Source organism: Lithobates pipiens, unplaced genomic scaffold (assembly GCF_037356315.1).
Source record: "Lithobates pipiens isolate NorthernLeopardFrog02 unplaced genomic scaffold, aLitPip1_a1.2 Scaffold_8, whole genome shotgun sequence".
Lineage (NCBI taxonomy): Eukaryota > Metazoa > Chordata > Amphibia > Anura > Ranidae > Lithobates > Lithobates pipiens.
The window spans coordinates 7,058,482-7,080,054 of NW_027507903.1; the positions used below are offsets into that span (position 1 = coordinate 7,058,482).

Consider the following 21,573-nt stretch of genomic DNA (forward strand, 5'->3'; position numbering starts at 1 on the left):
CGGTGATACCCCATCCCCCACACCATTACACCACCACCACCAGCCTGAACCGGTGATACCCCATCCCCCACACCATTACACCCCCACCACCACCAGCCTGAACCGGTGATACAAGGCAGGATGGATCCATGTGCCAAATTCTGACCCCACCATCTGAAGGTCGGAGCTGAAATCCAGACTCATCAGACCAGGCAACGCTTTTCCAATCTTCTATTGTCCAATTTTGGTGATCCTGTGCCAATTGTAGCCTCAGTTTCCTGTTCTTAGCTGACAGGAATGGTGCCCGGTGTGGTCTTCTGCTGCTGTAGCCCATCTGCTTCAAGGTTGGATGTATTGTGTGTTCAGAGATGGTATTCTGCATACCTTGGATGTAAGGGTTTTTTTTTTTTCAGTTACTGTTTCCTTTCTATCATCTGGAACCAGTCTGCCCATTCTCCTCTGACATCAACAAGGCATTTTCCTCCACACAACTACCGCTCACTGGATATTTTCTCTTTTTTGGACCATTCTCTGTAAACCCCGAGAGATGGTTGTGTGTGAAAATCCCAGAAATACTCAGACCCGCCCGTCTGTCACCGACAACCCACGCCACGTTCAAAGTCACTTAAATCTTCTTTCTTACCCATTCTGATGCTCGGTTTGAACTTCAACAAGTCGTTTTCACCACGTCTAGATGCCTAAATGCATCGAGTTGCTGCCATGTGATTGGCTGATTAGCAATTCATGTTACCGAGCAATTGAACAGCTGTACCTAATGTGGCCAGTGAGTGTACAGTAACTTACAAAAGTAAGTACACCCCTCACATTTCTGTAAATCTTTTCCCATTGCATATTTACTGTGACAGGGCGGTCGTTCTGGGCAGAATCACATATCCAGTATCTCACAAAAGTAAGTACGCCCCTCACATTTATAAATATTTTCTTCTATCTTTTCATGTGAGAACACTGAAGAAATGACACTTGTCTACAATGTAAAGTAGTGAGTGTACAGCTTGTATAACAGTGTAAATTTGCCGTCCCCTCAAAATAACTCAACACGCAGCCATTCATGTCTAAACCGCTGGTCACAAAAGTGAGTACACCCCTAAGGGAAAATGTCCAAATTGGGTCCAATTAGTCATTTTTCCTCCCCGGTGTCATGTGACTCGTTATGCCGCATACACACGAGCGGACTGTATGGCATACTTAGTTCGTCATACAATCCGACGGACAGTCCGTCGTACTTTCCACTGAACGGACTTGACCACACACGGATGCACAAACAGTCCGTCGAAAGCTTGCGCGATGACGTGTACAGCACGTACGACGGGACTAGAAATAGGAAGTCCAAGACACAGCAAAGCACCCTTCCGCCGTGTAAATCCTTTCTGGGCATGCGCCATTCTTAGTCCGTCGAACTAGCATACTGACGACCGTACTGTCCGCTGAAACCAAAGAATGACGGACAGAATTTCGAAAAAACCGAAATACTTAGTACGCCGGACTGCACGCTGAAAAAGTCCGCTGAAGCCCACACACGAGTGGATTGTCCGCTGAAATGTGTTTCGACGGACTAAGTACGCCATACAATCCGCCCGTGTGTACGCGGCATTAGTGTTACAGGTCTCAGGTGTGAACGGGAAGCAGGTGTGTTAAATTTGGTGTTATCGCTCTCACTCTCTCATACTGGTCACTGGAAGTTCAACATGGCACCTCATGGCAAAGAACTCTCTGAGGAGCTGAAAAAAAAGAATTGTTGTTCTACATAAAGATGGCCTAGGCTATAAGAAGATTGCCAAGACCCTGAAGCTGAGCTGCAGTACAGTGGCCAAGACCATACAGCGGTATAACAGGACGGGTTCCACTCAGAACAGGCCTCGCCATGGTCCAAAGAAGTTGAGGTCACGTGCTCAGCGTCCTATCCAGAGGTTGTCATAATCCTACTCCTGTGACATACCTGACAAGAAGGTTTGTGTCCATAGTCTGACACAGTCCTTGGTTTAAAGGCCTTCAGAGAAGGTCAGCGTCTCAATCTAACACAAATATCTTATGGTGGATGGAGATAAAGTTGCTTTTGGTTCCTTCAGATTTTGAAACGAGTTTATCATTGTGTGACCTACACCTTTTGATACAGTGTGTTTTATTTGCTTATTACCTTATGAGATTCGGTAATGCCGCCTACACACGATCAGAATTCTTTTTAGAAAAAGCTCTGATGGTTTTCCCGACGGAATTCGGCTCAAGCTGTCTTGCATACACACGGTCACATCAAATTCCGATCGTTTATAACGCGGTGACGTACAACACGTACGACGGGACTAGAAAAAGGAAGTTCAGTAGCCAATAGCTTCTGTCTCGTAGTTGAATCTGTGCATGCGTGATTTTTGGCGTGTCGGAATTGCATACACACGATCGGAATTACCGATAGAAAGTTTTTCCGTCTGGAAAATTGAGAATATTCTATCAATTTTTGGCTGGCGGAAAATCGGACAGCTAAATTCCGATGGAGCATACACACGGTCGCATTTTCCGATGAAAAGCTCTCATCAGTCTTTTTCTGGCTGGAATTCCGATCGTGTGTACGCGGCATTAGAGTTTAATTCTGAGGGGGATGTGAGTACTCCTCTGCCTCTTCACGTGTGGTGGTGTTGATGACAGTTTATCATCTCGCAAGCAGGATTTAAACCTACCTTGGACAATATCATGGATGCTTAGTTGCAACATATTGTGGACTTATGTACTATTCTGATTTTACTGTATGATTATTATCTTGTTCTGGTATTTTATTATATCATTGGTTTTTATAGCGCTGCCTATATTTGTATGTCTATTGCTTTTTTGAACCCTGTTTGGGCTTTATGGTAGCAGCTTAAGCTTCAATTGGCTGTTCAATCGTATTCTGCCAAAAACTCCAACCAACGTCACTTCCGGTGTTCTGCCAAAAACTCCAACCAACGTCACTTCCGGTGTTCTGCCAAAAACTCCAACCAACGTCACTTCCGGTGTTCTGCCAAAAACTCCAACCAACGTCACTTCCGGGGTTCTGCCAAAAACTCCAACCAACGTCACTTCCGGTGTTCTGCCAAAAACTCCAACCAACGTCACTTCCGGTGTTCTGCCAAAAACTCCAACCAACGTCACTTCCGGTGTTCTGCCAAAAACTCCAACCAACGTCACTTCCGGGGTTCTGCCAAAAACTCCAACCAACGTCACTTCCGGGGTTCTGCCAAAAACTCCAACTAACGTCACTTCCGGTGTTCTGCCAAAAACTCCAACCAACGTCACTTCCGGTGTTCTGCCAAAAACTCCAACCAACGTCACTTCCGGTGTTCTGCCAAAAACTCCAACCAACACTTCCGGTGTTCTTTTTTTTTTTTTTTTTTTTGTTTTAAATCATCTTTATTATTTTCTTATATAAAAAAATTCACCAGACAATTACAATTACATTCAGTCCTGAGGCATTGAGGTTTACACAAGTCCCCCAATGTCTTCACATTTACATATGTACTTTCCACTGCTTATCTATAACAATATTAGGTGGTGGCCCGAGAGGAGGGGATATTTGGAGTGGAGTCAACCGGTGTGTAGGAGAGGGATAGAAAAAAAATAAATAAATAAAATAATAAGAAGAGGTGGGTGTGAGATTTAGATTTCTCCCCAGTGTTATTTCCCTTCTTTATGTGTTTTTTTTTTGTGCCTTTGTGGTTCCTTTTATTTATATATATATATATTTAATAAAAAAAAAAAATAATAAATAAAAAAAAAAAATATTATTTTCTTATTTAGTCATTATTGCGTGCTTTTATTCCGTTTGTGACCCCTTGGTGTGTTGTTTGTGCTTTGTGCTTAGGAAAGTCCTCGGCTTTCCTTTATGTTTCCTAAAAGTTGTGTTGTTTATTTTGGTGTCTCCCCCACTGGTTGTCTCCCCTCCCTTCCCCTTCCCTCAGGCCCCCCCTCCAATTACATTTCCATCATTTATTCACTTCCCATATACCTTCAACCATACTACAGACAACAAAATTTATAAGTTGTGGTTTGGGTTCGTATTACCCCTTTACCCCTTATACGATGTACCTTTGGAGTGCACGAGTTTGCACAGCAGCTTCTTAATTTTTTCTCTTTCCCCTCCTTTCTCCCTCTCCCTGTCAGGGATCTCTGGGAGACTCCGGAGGGGTTTTTTAATCTGGTATAATTTACTCTTTCTCTATTTCTCGGGAATAATGCTTCCAGCCTGCCCATATATTTTTATATTTTTCTTGTTGTTCTTTTATATCGTATATCCATTTTTCAGCTTCCATTATTTTATCTACCTCCCCCTTCCATTCCAGTAGAGTGGGACATGTTATCTGTTTCCAACATCTAGGTATTAATATTTTGGCTGCATTCAACAGGTGTGGTGTGACTCCTTTTTTATAAGCTTTAATGGATCCTTCTGTCCCATGAAACAGAAATTGTAGGGGTGTCATTTCTATTGGTTTTGCTGTTATCCTCCCTGTCCATTTAGCCACTCCCTCCCAAAAAATCCTAATTTTTGGGCAGTCCCACCATAGATGAAGGTATGTCCCCTTATCCTTACATCCTCTCCAGCAATGCCCATCCGCTGTTGGATATATCTCTACTATTCTGGCCGGGGTTCGGTACCATCTAGCTATAAGCTTGTATGACATTTCTTGTATTGCTGCGCTTATTGATGTCTCATGCGTCATTTCCATAATTTTTTTTATTTGTGTTGGTCTAAATGTGCATTTTAGTTCTTTCTCCCACTCTCTTATAAAGTAAGGAATTGTGCTACTTTGTTCACTAAGGACTAATTTATACATCTGGGATAGTAAGTTATTTGTTTTTTCTATTTTCATACACATCTTCTCATATGTCGTAAGGGAGCTCAGCGGTCTTACTTGGGGTTCTAATTTATTAAAGAAGTCTCTCATTTGGTAATATCTCCATCTCGACATATGTATTTCTCCTTGTGATGTTATTAATTCTGTTAAAGGAAGTAAGCTTCCCGATGGAGCGTATCTTAGGCACCTTGTATTACCCCCTGAGCCCCAAGAACCTAATGCTCCCTTTTCTTCCCCTGGTGGAAACCATGGATATCCCCCTAATGGGGCCATTGGTGATGTGCGTGGAGCATATTTTCCATTCTTGTTCATTCTATCCCATACTGCTAATGTATTCCGTGTTAGTGGTGATGTCCACTTTGCTAAAGCTCTATTCGCGGCCTGTATCCATGGCGCCCCTGCTAGATTTCTGCCCGCCATACTTTCTTCTACCGAAACCCATGCCTTATTTGAGGAGTCATGACACCAGTTTAGTATTCGTACCATAGACATTGCTTTGTAATACATGAAGACATCTGGGAGCCCTATTCCACCTTCCTTCTTATTTCTACGCAGTATATCATATGCTATTCTAGGGTTTTTATCGTTCCATATAAAGGATATAAACATTTTACGAATTCTCTTAAAAAAGACCTGAGGCACTGCTATAGGTACGGTATTTAAAATATATATTATTCTAGGTAGTATATTCATTTTCAAAGTGTTTATCCTTCCAAACCATGTCAGTGAATGACCCTTCCACCTATTTAGATCTCTAGTTATTTCTATTATTAGATTTCCATAATTAAGTTCATATAAAGATTTAGTTTCCGCCATAATATGTACTCCTAAATAGTATAATGATTTTTTTTCCCATTTAAATGGGAGGTTATCCTTCATTACCATTGACATCAATGGGGGTACATGACATGGTAGTATTATAGATTTTTCCATGTTTATTTTAAAATTGGACATTTCCGGTGTTCTGCCAAAAACTCCAACCAACGTCACTTCCGGTGTTCTGCCAAAAACTCCAACCAACGTCACTTCCGGTGTTCTGCCAAAAACTCCAACCAATGTCACTTCCGGGGTTCTGCCAAAAACTCCAACCAACGTCACTTCCGGAGTTCTGCCAAAAACTCCAACCAACGTCACTTCCGGTGTTCTGCCAAAAACTCCAACCAACGTCACTTCCGGTGTTCTGCCAAAAACTCCAACCAACGTCACTTCCGGAGTTCTGCCAAAAACTCCAACCAACGTCACTTCCGGGGTTCTGCCAAAAACTCCAACCAATGTCACTTCCGGGGTTCTGCCAAAAACTCCAACCAACGTCACTTCCGGTGTTCTGCCAAAAACTCCAACCAACTTCACTTCTGGTGTTCTGCCAAAAACTCCAACCAACGTCACTTCCGGTGTTCTGCCAAAAACTCCAACCAACGTCACTTCCGGTGTTCTGCCAAAAACTCCAACCAACGTCACTTCTGGTGTTCTGCCAAAAACTCCAACCAACTTCACTTCTGGTGTTCTGCCAAAAACTCCAACCAACGTCACTTCCGGTGTTCTGCCAAAAACTCCAACCAACGTCACTTCCGGTGTTCTGCCAAAAACTCCAACCAACGTCACTTCTGGTGTTCTGCCAAAAACTCCAACCAACGTCACTTCCGGTGTTCTGCCAAAAACTCCAACCAACGTCACTTCCGGTGTTCTGCCAAAAACTCCAACCAACGTCACTTCCGGTGTTCTGCCAAAAACTCCAACCAACGTCACTTCCGGGGTTCTGCCAAAAACTCCAACCAACGTCACTTCCGGAGTTCTGCCAAAAACTCCAACCAACGTCACTTCCGGTGTTCTGCCAAAAACTCCAACCAACGTCACTTCCGGTGTTCTGCCAAAAACTCCAACCAACGTCACTTCCGGTGTTCTGCCAAAAACTCCAACCAACGTCACTTCCGGAGTTCTGCCAAAAACTCCAACCAACGTCACTTCCGGGGTTCTGCCAAAAACTCCAACCAATGTCACTTCCGGGGTTCTGCCAAAAACTCCAACCAACGTCACTTCCGGTGTTCTGCCAAAAACTCCAACCAACTTCACTTCTGGTGTTCTGCCAAAAACTCCAACCAACGACACTTCCGGAGTTCTGCCAAAAACTCCAACCAACGTCACTTCCGGAGTTCTGCCAAAAACTCCAACCAACGTCACTTCCGGGGTTCTGCCAAAAACTCCAACCAACGTCACTTCCGGTGTTCTGCCAAAAACTCCAACCAACGTCACTTCCGGTGTTCTGCCAAAAACTCCAACCAACTTCACTTCTGGTGTTCTGCCAAAAACTCCAACCAACGTCACTTCCGGTGTTCTGCCAAAAACTCCAACCAACGTCACTTCCGGTGTTCTGCCAAAAACTCCAACCAACGTCACTTCCGGTGTTCTGCCAAAAACTCCAACCAACGTCACTTCCGGTGTTCTGCCAAAAACTCCAACCAACGTCACTTCCGGTGTTCTGCCAAAAACTCCAACCAACGTCACTTCCGGTGTTCTGCCAAAAACTCCAACCAACGTCACTTCCGGGGTTCTGCCAAAAACTCCAACCAACGTCACTTCCGGAGTTCTGCCAAAAACTCCAACCAACGTCACTTCCGGTGTTCTGCCAAAAACTCCAACCAACGTCACTTCCGGTGTTCTGCCAAAAACTCCAACCAACGTCACTTCCGGTGTTCTGCCAAAAACTCCAACCAACGTCACTTCCGGAGTTCTGCCAAAAACTCCAACCAACGTCACTTCCGGGGTTCTGCCAAAAACTCCAACCAATGTCACTTCCGGGGTTCTGCCAAAAACTCCAACCAACGTCACTTCCGGTGTTCTGCCAAAAACTCCAACCAACTTCACTTCTGGTGTTCTGCCAAAAACTCCAACCAACTTCACTTCCGGTGTTCTGCCAAAAACTCCAACCAACGTCACTTCCGGTGTTCTGCCAAAAACTCCAACCAACGTCACTTCCGGTGTTCTGCCAAAAACTCCAACCAACTTCACTTCTGGTGTTCTGCCAAAAACTCCAACCAACGTCACTTCCGGTGTTCTGCCAAAAACTCCAACCAACGTCACTTCCGGTGTTCTGCCAAAAACTCCAACCAACGTCACTTCTGGTGTTCTGCCAAAAACTCCAACCAACGTCACTTCCGGTGTTCTGCCAAAAACTCCAACCAACGTCACTTCCGGGGTTCTGCCAAAAACTCCAACCAACGTCACTTCCGGAGTTCTGCCAAAAACTCCAACCAACGTCACTTCCGGTGTTCTGCCAAAAACTCCAACCAACGTCACTTCCGGTGTTCTGCCAAAAACTCCAACCAACGTCACTTCCGGTGTTCTGCCAAAAACTCCAACCAACGTCACTTCCGGAGTTCTGCCAAAAACTCCAACCAACGTCACTTCCGGGGTTCTGCCAAAAACTCCAACCAATGTCACTTCCGGGGTTCTGCCAAAAACTCCAACCAACGTCACTTCCGGTGTTCTGCCAAAAACTCCAACCAACTTCACTTCTGGTGTTCTGCCAAAAACTCCAACCAACGACACTTCCGGAGTTCTGCCAAAAACTCCAACCAACGTCACTTCCGGAGTTCTGCCAAAAACTCCAACCAACGTCACTTCCGGGGTTCTGCCAAAAACTCCAACCAACGTCACTTCCGGTGTTCTGCCAAAAACTCCAACCAACGTCACTTCCGGTGTTCTGCCAAAAACTCCAACCAACTTCACTTCTGGTGTTCTGCCAAAAACTCCAACCAACGTCACTTCCGGTGTTCTGCCAAAAACTCCAACCAACGTCACTTCCGGTGTTCTGCCAAAAACTCCAACCAACGTCACTTCCGGTGTTCTGCCAAAAACTCCAACCAACGTCACTTCCGGTGTTCTGCCAAAAACTCCAACCAACGTCACTTCCGGTGTTCTGCCAAAAACTCCAACCAACGTCACTTCCGGTGTTCTGCCAAAAACTCCAACCAACGTCACTTCCGGTGTTCTGCCAAAAACTCCAACCAACGTCACTTCCGGTGTTCTGCCAAAAACTCCAACCAACGTCACTTCCGGTGTTCTGCCAAAAACTCCAACCAACGTCACTTCCGGTGTTCTGCCAAAAACTCCAACCAACGTCACTTCCGGTGTTCTGCCAAAAACTCCAACCAACGTCACTTCCGGTGTTCTGCCAAAAACTCCAACCAACGTCACTTCCGGTGTTCTGCCAAAAACTCCAACCAACGTCACTTCCGGGGTTCTGCCAAAAACTCCAACCAACGTCACTTCCGGTGTTCTGCCAAAAACTCCAACCAACGTCACTTCCGGTGTTCTGCCAAAAACTCCAACCAACGTCACTTCCGGTGTTCTGCCAAAAACTCCAACCAACGTCACTTCCGGGGTTCTGCCAAAAACTCCAACCAATGTCACTTCCGGGGTTCTGCCAAAAACTCCAACCAACGTCACTTCCGGTGTTCTGCCAAAAACTCCAACCAACTTCACTTCTGGTGTTCTGCCAAAAACTCCAACCAACTTCACTTCCGGTGTTCTGCCAAAAACTCCAACCAACGTCACTTCCGGTGTTCTGCCAAAAACTCCAACCAACGTCACTTCCGGTGTTCTGCCAAAAACTCCAACCAACTTCACTTCTGGTGTTCTGCCAAAAACTCCAACCAACGTCACTTCCGGTGTTCTGCCAAAAACTCCAACCAACGTCACTTCCGGTGTTCTGCCAAAAACTCCAACCAACGTCACTTCTGGTGTTCTGCCAAAAACTCCAACCAACGTCACTTCCGGTGTTCTGCCAAAAACTCCAACCAACGTCACTTCTGGTGTTCTGCCAAAAACTCCAACCAACGTCACTTCCGGTGTTCTGCCAAAAACTCCAACCAACGTCACTTCTGGTGTTCTGCTGAAAACTCCAACTTGCCAAAATCTGCAACCACGTCCCTTCCAGCGTTTTGCTGAAAACTCCAACCACATCACTTCCGGTGTTCTGGCGAAAACTCCAACTCATCAAAATCTCCAACCACGTCACTACCGGTGTTCTGCCGAAAACGGCAACCACGGCACTTCTGGTGTTCAGCGAAAACTCCAATTCTCCAAAATCTCCAACCACATCACTTCCGGTGTTCTACCGAAAACTCCAACCAGGTCACTTCCGGTGTTCTGCCAAAAACTCCAACCACGTCACTTCTGGTTTTCTGCCGAAAACTCCAACCACATCACTTCTGGTGTTCTGCCGAAAACTCCAACCACATCACTTCCGGTGTTCTGCCGAAAACTCCAACCACATCACTTCCGATGCTCTGCCAAAAACTCCAACTCACCAAAATCTCCAACCACATCACTTCCAGTGTTCTGCTGAAAACTCCACCCACGTCACCTCTGGTGTTCTGCAAAAACTCCAACCACGTCACTTCTGGTGTTCTGCAAAAACTCCAACCACGTCACTTCTGGTGTTCTGCAAAAACTCCAACCACGTCACTTCTGGTGTTCTGCAAAAACTCCAACCACATCACTTGACGGTGTTTTGCTGAAAACTCTAATGCCGCGTACACACTACCGGACTTTTTGACAGCAAAGGTCCGACGGAGCGAGTCCGTCGGACAATTCGATCGCATGTGGGCTCCATCGGACCTTTGCTTGCCAAAAATCCGGCGGACTTTAGAAATAGAACATGTTTTAAATTTTCCCACCGGAACTCCGCAGGACCGAGAAATCCGCTCGTGTGTATGCCGGTCTGACGGATGAAAACTGGCGCTAGGGCAGCTATTGGCTACTGGCTATGAACTTCCTTATTCTAGTTCGGTCGTACGTCATCACGTTCGAATCCGTCGGACTTTGGTGTGATTGTGTGTGGCCAAGTCCGTTCATTCGGAAAGTCCGTCGGAACTCTGCCGAAAGTCCGTCGGAAAGACCGTCGGTCCAAGTCCCTCAAAAAGTCCGGTCGTGTGTACGCGGCATAACTCGTCAAAATCTCCAACCACGTCACTTCCGGTGTTCTGCCAAAAACTCCAACCATGTCACTTCCGGTGTTCTGCCAAAAACTCCAACCATGTCACTTCTGGTGTTCTGCCGAAAATTCCAACCACATCACTTCCGGTGTTCTGCCGAAAACTCCAACTCGCTAAAATCTCCAACCACGTCACTTCTGGTGTTCTGCGAAAACTCCAACCACGTCACTTCCGGTGTTCAGCTGAAAACTCCAACCAACGTCACTTCTGGTGCTCTGCGAAAACTCCAACCATGTCACTTCCGGTGTTCTGCCGAAAACTCCAACTCGCTAAAATTTCCAACCACGTCACTTCCGGTGTTCAGCCGAAAAAACTCCAACCACGTCACTTCCGGTGTTCTGCCGAAAACTCCAACCATGTCACTTCCGGTGTTCTGCCGAAAACTCCAACCATGTCACTTCCGGTGTTCTGCCGAAAACTCCAACCAACGTCACTTCTGGTGTTCTGCCAAAAACTCCAACCAACGTCACTTCCGGTGTTCTGCCAAAAACTCCAACCAATGTCACTTCCGGTGTTCTGCCAAAAACTCCAACCAACGTCACTTCTGGTGTTCTGCTGAAAACTCCAACTTGCCAAAATCTCCAACCACGTCACTTCCGGTGTTCTGCCGAAAACTCCAACCATGTCACTTCCGGTGTTCTGCCGAAAACTCCAACCATGTCACTTCCGGTGTTCTGCCGAAAACTCCAACTTGCTAAAATCTCCAACCAAGTCACTTCCGGTGTTCAGGCGAAAACTCCAACCACGTCACTTCTGGTGTTCTGCCAAAAACTCCAACCAACGTCACTTCTGGTGTTCTGCCAAAAACTCCAACCAACGTCACTTCCGGTGTTCTGCCAAAAACTCCAACCAACGTCACTTCTGGTGTTCTGCCAAAAACTCCAACCAACGTCACTTCCGGTGTTCTGCCAAAAACTCCAACCAATGTCACTTCCGGTGTTCTGCCAAAAACTCCAACCAACGTCACTTCCGGTGTTCTGCCAAAAACTCCAACCAACGTCACTTCTGGTGTTCTGCTGAAAACTCCAACTTGCCAAAATCTCCAACAACGTCACTTCCAGCGTTCTGCTGAAAACTCCAACCACATCACTTCCGGTGTTCTGGCGAAAACTCCAACTCATCAAAATCTCCAACCACGTCACTACCGGTGTTCAGCCGAAAACTCCAACCACGTCACTTCCGGTGTTCTGCCCAAAACTCCAACCATGTCACTTCCGGTGTTCTGCCGAAAACTCCAACTTGCTAAAATCTCCAACCACATCACTTCCGGTGTTCAGCCGAAAACTCCAACCACGTCACTTCCGCCAACTCGTCAATCTCCAATTATTGCTGCTGCAGAATCCCTGGAAGTTATGTGGTTGGAGATTTTGGCGAGTTGGAGTTTTCGGCAGAAGTCAAAGTGTCACACTCTCCTGTCATGAGAATTGGATGCAGGGAAACTTGCATTAAATTTGCATACATGTGAACCCAGCCTTAAAGGTAACGGACCCCAGATCTTTCAATAAAGAGGACCCGTCATCCCTTATTTCTATTACAAAGGGTGTTTAAATTCGTAATAGTAATAAAAGTGATCAAAAAAATTAAAGGGACAGTGTAAAAATAAAAAATAAAAAGTAGAATAAGAATTTTATTTTATTTTTTTAAGCGCCCTTATTCCTCCATTTTCATGCGCAAAAGCGAACACATACATAAGCGCATATGTAAATGGTATTCACCCCACACATGTGAGGTATCGCCGCAAACGTTCAGAGCGAGAGTAATAATTCTAGCGTTAGACCTCCTCTGTAACTCTAAACTGGTAACCTGTAAAGGCGCTTAAAGCATCGCCTATGGAGATTTTTAAGTACCGAAGTTTGACGCCAATTCACAAGTGTGCGCAATTTTAAAGCGTGACATGTGAGATGTCTATTTACTTGGCATGACATTATCTTTCACAATATAGACAAAAATGTGGTGTATATATTGTTTTTTTTTTTTTTATTCATTAAAGTGTATTTTTTACAAAAAAAAAATCGTGTTTGCAAAACTGCTTCACAAATACAATGCGACATAAAAAAAATTGCAACAAACACCATTTTATTCCCTGGGGTCTCTGTGAGAGAATGTAGAATTTTTTTTTTTGGGGGGGGGGGTTCTAAGTAATTTTCTAGCAAAAAATACATATTTAAACTTGCAAACAAAAAGTGCCAGAAAAAGCCTGGTCTGCAAGATGCCTGCATGGGGTTCATAGTGTGGGACTTACAGGAAATGTGTCCACAGCCTCCGGGGTGATGATGGTAAATCTCTCGTGCAGCTCAGCGGCATCCTGGGGATTTCCGGACAACACCGCCGTCCTCAGACCCAGGAGGTTGCGGTAGTATTGTGCCATCTCCTCATCCATCTTCACAGGGCACACGTAGATGACGTCCACATTGGGGTCTGCAGGACAGGAATGTCACATGTAGTAAGCAATTACAGGTTAACTACAGTAATATAAAATACAAACAAAATACTAAATAAATAATAAAAAATAATACTGAAGTAAATAACAAAAAAAATAAAACATACAAAAAAACAACTAAATAATAATAATAATAATAATAATAATAAATAAATAAACAATAAATAAATAATAAACATATAATAAATATATAATACTTTAAAAAAAAAACTACACAATCACAACTACATTAAAATGATTGTAAAAGGTAGAAAAAAAAATTCCCTATAACAACCATGTCTATTCTTACCTGCTCTGTGCAGTAGAATTGCACAGAGCGGCCACGAACCTCCTCTTCTCGTGTCCCCCCCCCCGCTGGCTGTCCTGGTCTCTCCTCCCTGTCCAGTTCCCATGGGGGGCACTCATGCATGCTTGCTCCCAAGCCCCGCTGCTGTGTCCATTGATACAGACAGAGGGACCCACGCTCCAGTGTCACTGCCTTTGATTGACAGCAGTGAGAGACAATGGCTCTCTGTGCCCTAGCAGAGCCAGCGAGACCCGGAAGTGAGGGGAGAAAAGAAGAGCTTCAGAGAAGCAAGGCGCTGGATCGAATGATGGCTCATGTAAGTATTGGGGGCAGGGGGGGGGGGTTGTGGTGGAAGGATGCTGATGCCTAAATGCCTAAACATTTTTTACCGTAATACAAGGAATACATTAAGGTAAAAAATGTTTAGGCTTTAGAACCACTTTAATACACTACATATAATATACAGTATATAAGATAAAATACTAATAAAATAAAATGTTAAATGCTGATAAAATATAAAATAAAATACTAATAAAACTACAGGGTCAGAACTACATTAAAATGCTACAAATAAAATATAATATAAAATAATATATGTGTGCGTTCTGTACTTTGCCCCGAAAGCTAGCTATTTGGAACATAACATGTAACCTTTGTCTATTTTTGACTTGGAATAAATTCTAAGTGCAGCAATCCTTGCTTGAATTATTTATATTGTAATAAAAAAAAAAAAAAAAAAAAAATATATATATATATATATACACACACACGCGCGCGCGCGCGCGCACACACACAATATATATATATATATATATATATATATATATATATATATATATATATATATATATATAATTCTATTTATTTTTTTATTTAAGAAACAATACATTCTAAAAAAATAATAAAATTTATACAAGATGTAAATATCATGATAAATATATATATATATATATATATATATATATATATATATATATACACACACACTATATATATATATATATATGTATACACACACACACAATATATATATATATATATATATATATATATATATATATATATATATATATATATATATATATATAGTGTGTGTGTGTATGTATTATATATATATATAAAATTCTATTTATTTATTTTATTTAAGAAACAATACATTCTAAAAAATAATAAAATGTATACAAGATGTAAATATCATTATAAATGTAAAGTACTAATAATACTAAAGGGTCAGAACTACATTAATACACTACATTTAAAAAAATAACATAAAATACTAAAAAAAATAAAAAAAAATAAAAGTTAAATATAAAATGATAATAAAATATAAATAAACTATAGGGTCAGAACTACAGTAATATGCTACAAATGAAATATAATATAAAATATGAATAAAATACTAAATAACAATACATTTAAAAAAAAATAAATAATAAAAATGTATAAATAAAAAAAGCTTGTCCTGAAAAATTGCAAGCGCAAATAAAAAAAAGTATCACGGACAGTACTCAATTTTCTCTGTCACAATTGCACTAATATAGCTACAAATACAACAACAAATAATAAAAATACTATTAAAAAAAAAAAAAGGAAATAATAAACATAAAATACTAATAAGATAAAATATAAAATAAAATACTAATAAAACTACAGGGTCAAAACTAAATTTGCGATACTGTAAGACTGGAGGAAAGTGGAGTTGCTCATACTAACCAACCGGGCTTCACTGATTATTTTGTACTAGTCAGTACTTTGGCATGCACATCAGTTTTTCGTAAATGAAGCCCAGGGGGTTTAATCCATAAAACTAGGCAGGCTAAAAATGGGTATGTTTTGCACTTTTCAGAAAACACATCCTGAGAATTATTTATTTTGCTGAACAGTAGAAAATGCATAATTCTGAATAACCTGCACACCAGGAAAACACACAGGCTGCAGGAAAATGTATACAGGAAGCACAGGAATTCACATGTTAAAGCACGTCTGTAGTCACAATGTAAAATCCTATACTCATTACTCACCCTATACTCATTACTCACCCTATACTCATTACTCACCCTATACTCATTACTCATCTTATACTCACTCACATTGTGTTCCAATGATTTCTCGCCTTCTCCTATTAATCTGAACCATCTTGAAGTTTGTAAACGTACTTTGTGAAGATCGCACACATTTACCTCCCTAAATTCTATGACTCTTTACCGTGCCCTGTGAGTAGGCACTGCTGTGTCACACATTTCACAGAGCTAGGGTTGCCACCTGCCCAGGATTCACCCGGACAGTCTGGGTTTTAAATCATGTGTCCGGGTTTCAGGTGGACTGACACCCGGACACATTATTTATACTGGGCTGTGGCTCCCCAGTTTACAAAGATTGTCACACACAAATCTTTTGCAGTCCGGAAGCTGTGGGCGGCTGTCTGGGGGCAGGGCAATGATGTCAGTGAGTTCAATTTGGCCACACCCACTATTCACTATGGTATGCTATGCGCACCACATTACTGCTCTTCTTGGGGCACCCAAAGGTGTGCCAGGCTGCTAAAATGTTTGGGTTTGGCTTGAAGAAAAGGTGGCAACCCTACACAGAGCCCGCCTTCTAAGAGGAGGAGTTTCAGGAGGCGGAGTCAGTACAGGAATTACTGCTTGCAGACAGCAAAGTACCATGGGATATGTAGTCCTTAGAAATGGAGGAGATGTTGCAAAGCATGCTGGGAATCCAGGAAGTTGTGGAAAGAGACGGCCAGCAGACAGGAAGCACTCACAACATGGAAGGAGATTTTTCAAGTAATCTTATATTGGATTGTCAGATATAACTGTTGTTTGTATTGCAACCTATGTAATGCAGAAATATAGTAAAGCAATGCTATTGAAAGTCTGTGCAATTACAGGAGAAGTACGGGGAAAGCTTGTTTGGCTGTACTTCTCCTGTGAATCACAAGAGTTCAGTTTGTTCTGCACTCCTGTCATCTGTTTTCAGCAGACAGCGGGCTGAAGCCCACTGTCGGCTCACGTCGCAGAGCCTGTCCAGCCTCAGGAAAAATCGTGACCATATGGTCCTGATCCTCCCACATGCCTGGACCGGCACCCGGCTCAGCCTCTCAGCGAGAAGCTGAGGGGCTAAGCCAGCCACTCCCATCCCCTCCACAGCCCAGCGCTCAAGTGAGCACTGGATGGGCAGAGCAGAGAGCGGTGACTAAGGCCCCATTCACACCTGATTGTAGCGTTCTCAGGCAGAAAGTCACGCAATTTTTGCCACGTCTTTTACAGTGTTTTGCCGGGTTTTTTCCGTGATTTTGTGCAGGTCAAAAGGTCACCAATGTAAAAAGCATACAAACACATAAATCTGCCTAAAATAAAAAAAAGTTCCAGAACTTGTTTGAGCTTCAAGCGTGAACCATCTCCATAGAGAATAATTCAATTTTTCCCCTCCAGCGTTTTGTAGCTTCAGGCTTCAAGCTACAAAACGCTCAGGTGTGACTGGGGGCCTAAAAGTCACCTCTGTCTGCTGAGGGAGCTCTGAGAACCGAGCGATTGGCGCTGTTTGATCGCTCGGTTCTCAGCCTTAGAGCTGGCAGGGGACAGATGCAGCATCCACCTAGGTAAGTATGATTGTAAAATAAAATAAAAATCCCATACTTCTCCACTTGTTGACTGGCCTATAGTAAAAATAGGCAATTTGTTGGAAGGTAACTACCGGGTTATGGCAGAAATTAACTGCCATAACCCGCCGGCATATATTTTTTTTACTATTGACAACTCTCTTTCAGATAAAAGTGGTCATGCGGGCGGATTTGACGCGGGACCACTTTTAGAAGTGGCGGATGTGTCACACCCCCCCCCCCCCCACCCCACCGCTTCCCAGTCCGATCAGTGAAGTCTGGGAGCGTCGGATCACTGCCGGGCTTGGCTGCCATTAGCTAGGTATGGAGAAAAGTAAGTAATATAAGAGAGAAGAGCCGGCAACTCCTTGTTGCAAAAAATGTATTGGCTACATTTGAGCATTAAAAAGCAAACAGCTGACGCTTTTCAGCGCGAGCCTTAGTCATAGCCTGACTAAGGACCGCGCTGAAAAGCGTCAGCTGTTTGCTTTTTAACCACTTAAAGACCAACCGCCGCAGTTATACCGCAGCAGGTTGGCTCCCCTGCGCAAATCGCTGTCATGCTACATCAGCCGCTTTAAGAGCTCTAGGGGGCGCCCGCAGCGGGATGATGGAGCCAATGCATGTGTCTGGCGGATGCGATGTCCACCGGGCACCCCACGATCACTCCTGACAGAGGCAGAACGGAGAATGTAAATGTAAACAGACAGATCTCTGTTCTGTCAGGAGAGAGGAGAATGATCTGTTGTTCCTACTACTTAGGAACAGCGATCAGTCTCCTCCTCCATGCAGTCCCACCCCCCCCACAGTTAGAAACACTCCCTAGGACACGCATTTAACCCCTTGATCGCCCCCTAATGTTAACCCCCTCCCTGCCAATGACATTTACACAGTAATCAGTGGCTATTTTTATCTCTGATCATTGCATAAATGTCAATGGTTGCAAAAACGTGTCAAAAGTTTCCGATGTGTCCGCCGCAATGTTGAAGTCCTGCTAAAAATCGCTGATCACTGCCATTACTAGTAAAAAAAGAAAAATAATAATAATAAAAATTTCCCGTGAGAATGTCACGTGACCTGTGATGCAACGCGTTGGGAGGAGGAGCCAGTGACATCAAGCCCTCAGTGTTCGGAGGCATGGAGAGGCTGTGAGGAGGAGTACAATCTGAAGCTCTGCTAAATACCCATGCTTTAACTGGTTTTGTGAGTGGATTGGTGTAAATATATTAAAGCGGGATTCCACCCTAAAGTGGAACCTCCGCTGATCGGAACCCTCCCCCCCTCCGGTGTCACAATTGGCACCTTACAGGGGGGAGGGGGGTGGAGATACCTGTCAAAGACAGGTATTTACACCCACTTCCGGGCATAGACTCCCATGGGAGTCTATGTCATTTCCTGCCCTGCCGCGCTGTCTGCTGGGACACACACGGGTCCCAGTGACAGCGCGGAGAATTCCTAATGCGCTGCGCGTCTCACACATGCGCAGTAGGGAACCGGGAAGTGAAGCCGATTCGCTTCACTTCCTGATTCCCTCACCTAGAATTGTGGCGGCAGCAGCCGAGGGCCGAGCGATCGATCGGCCTCGGCTGCCGGCATCGCTGGACCCCGGGACAGGTGAGTGTCCATTTATTAAAAGTCAGCAGCTGTAGTATTTATAGCTGCTGGCTTTTAGTAATTTTTTTTTTAGGTGGAATCCCTCTTTAAGATCATCCTTTATCAAAGTAACACACTATCCTTTGTTTTCTTTCTCCCTTTTTTTTCCATTCATGGCGAAATGAAAGATATAAAGTAAGGAGCAAGGAGGAAAATGCTATATGTGTTGCAATGGGATAAAAGTGTGTTGTGGACATTATATAAAGGACTGAGGGTGATAAGTCATTCTTAAGACTGTATATGAAGTTTTGTGGAGATCAGCGCACGGGAGTGGTCAACGCGCAAGCTGTATATGATTAGATTTAGTTTTATTGATTTATTTTGTCTGGAATTAGCTTTATATGCACGGAATGCCGCGTATACACGTAGTAGACTATCCGGCGGACTTAGTCTGGCGGACTTTCCGAACGAGCTACCTGCCCACACACGGTACTTTTGTACTAAGTCCGCAGGGACGCGGCGTGCGGCGACGACTTATATAGGGACATCACCGGATGATGTCCCCGCCCATTATGATGTCACAGTCCCAGAGGATGCTGGGACTGTGACATCATAATGGGCGGGGACATCATCCGGTGATGTCCCTATATAAGTCGCCGCACGCCGCATCCCTGCCGTTGTGACTGGAGACAGCGACGAGGCAACATCTCCAGAAGAGAAGAACAGAAGACCGGGCCATCGCTTGTAAAAGAGCTAGAAGAAGGCACGGTGGCCCGGCAAGAAGAACCGAAGAGGGGGACAAGACCCCCGAAGTCGGAAGAAGAGGGCGGCGGCGGCGAAGAAGAAAGCTGGGCTCCTCCGCTAGTGAAAGAGCTAGCAAAAGAGCAGAAGATAGCGGAGGAGTCCGGCGAGAAGACCCCCGAAGATGGAAGAAGACCCCCGGAGCTGTGCAATAAACTATTTTAACCCTTGTGTGCTTTTTGTGTGAATGGGTAGGGGTACATTGTACCCCATACTCATTCACATAGGGTGGGGGGACGGGATCCGGGGGCCCCCTTATTAAAGGAGGCTCACGGATTCCGATAAGCCCCCCACCCGCAGACCCCGACAACCAACGGCCAGGCTTGTCGGGAAGAGGCCCTTGTCCTCATCAACATGGGGACAAGGTGCTTTGGGGTGGGGGGGCGTGCGCCCCCCCTTCCCCAAGGCACCCCCCATGTTGAGGGCACGCGGCCTGGTACGGCTCAGGAGGGGGCGCTCGCTTGTCCCCACCCCTTTTCTTGGCCGGCCGGGTAGTGTGCTCGGATAAGGGTCTGATATGGACCTAGGGGGGCACTCCCACGCCGATTTTTCAGCGTAGGGATTCCCCTTTAAGTCCATACCAGGTGACTGGGCCAGCGATGCCTCCTTCGCTGGCCCTGACTACCTGGAGCCGCGCTCAAAATGAGCGGACTTTTCTCCGGGCAGGAAAAGTCCGTTCATTTCAAAAGTACGGCGGACTGGCACACACACGGCCATACTGTCCGTCGAAATGCGAGTCCGGCGGACAGATTGGAGTGCAAAACGACTTTCTTAGTCCGCCAGACTTTTGGGTAAAAAAAGTCCGCCGGAGCCCACACACGGGCGGTTTGTCCGGCGGACTCACCGGATTGTTTGATCGTGTGTATGAGGCATAAGGCATGAAGTAATATCAAACACCTATTCATATTTATATTTATTAGCACAGAAGCTATCAATCAATTTTAATTTGTTATCTATGCACTAGGAGGATACACCTATACGGTCATTTATTTATTTGATATTTATTCACTTACACGGTTATTTACTTATTTGACATTTATTTATTTACTATTGATTTTTATGGTATAAGTATTATTGAGTATTGATTTTAATCACTAATAATTTATATAGTTTGTTCAAAATTTGCACAAGTGAGGGATAACTGTTTTCTTTAGTGCAGCTTTTATCATTCATTTTTTATATATATATTTTTTTATTAACTTTGGGAGAATTTTTTTTTAGTATTTTTGCCGCACCAGCGCTTGAGTATTTTGTATTTTAATAAAAAAAATGCCATAAATCTATCCCCTATTTTGTAGACGCTATAACTTTTGGGCAAACCAATCAATATACGCTTATTTTTATTATTATTTTTAATCAAAAATATGTAGAATACATATCGGCCTAAACTGATGAATAAATTTGTCTTTTTTATTTTTTTTGGGTTGATATTTATTGTAGCAAAATTTTTTTTTTTTTCGAAATTGTCGCAATTTTTTTGTTTATAGTGCAAAAAATAAAAACCGCAGAGGTGATCAAATACCACCAAAAGAAAGCTCTATTTGTTGGGGAAAAAGGACGTCAATTTTGTTTGGGTACAGCGCCGCACGACCGCGCAATTGTCAGTTAAAACGACGCAGCGCCGAATCACAAAAAATGGCCTGGTCAGGAAGGGGGTAAATCCTTTCCGGTCCTTAAGTGGTCAATGCTCATATGTAGCCAATACATTTTTGCAACAAGGACTTTGGAGTTTCCGGCTCTTCTCTCTTATATTATATATTGTATTTAGTGTGAGAAGACTTGGCACCTGTGCTGCAGACTGCACACTAGGAACGGATTGCTCCTGCTGAGAGCGCTGCATCTTTCTTCTTTCCTCATGGAGAAGGGTAAGGTCGAGATGGCCGCCACTCCTCTCTATGCCCTTGGAGGATTGGAGCGACGCCATGACGTTCCTGGGCCATAGTAAATGTTATTTTTTTTTTATTGTTAAAGCAAAAGTTAAAGAAAACATTTTTTTTTTTTATCTTTTGCTTTTAAAGGTGAATTTGAGATTTGGG

At 44.0% G+C, this 21,573-nt stretch overlaps 1 protein-coding gene across 1 annotated transcript in view; it reads right to left on the minus strand.

Moving 5' to 3' along the window:
* IQCH (IQ motif containing H) overlaps positions 1 to 21,573 on the minus strand; it is a 284,802-nt gene that overhangs the window by 157,687 nt on the left and 105,542 nt on the right. The window contains exon 12 of the mRNA XM_077469103.1: positions 13,059 to 13,234. Within this exon, the coding sequence (XP_077325229.1) occupies positions 13,059 to 13,234 (176 nt within the window). The remainder of the gene's footprint in view (positions 1 to 13,058; positions 13,235 to 21,573) is intronic.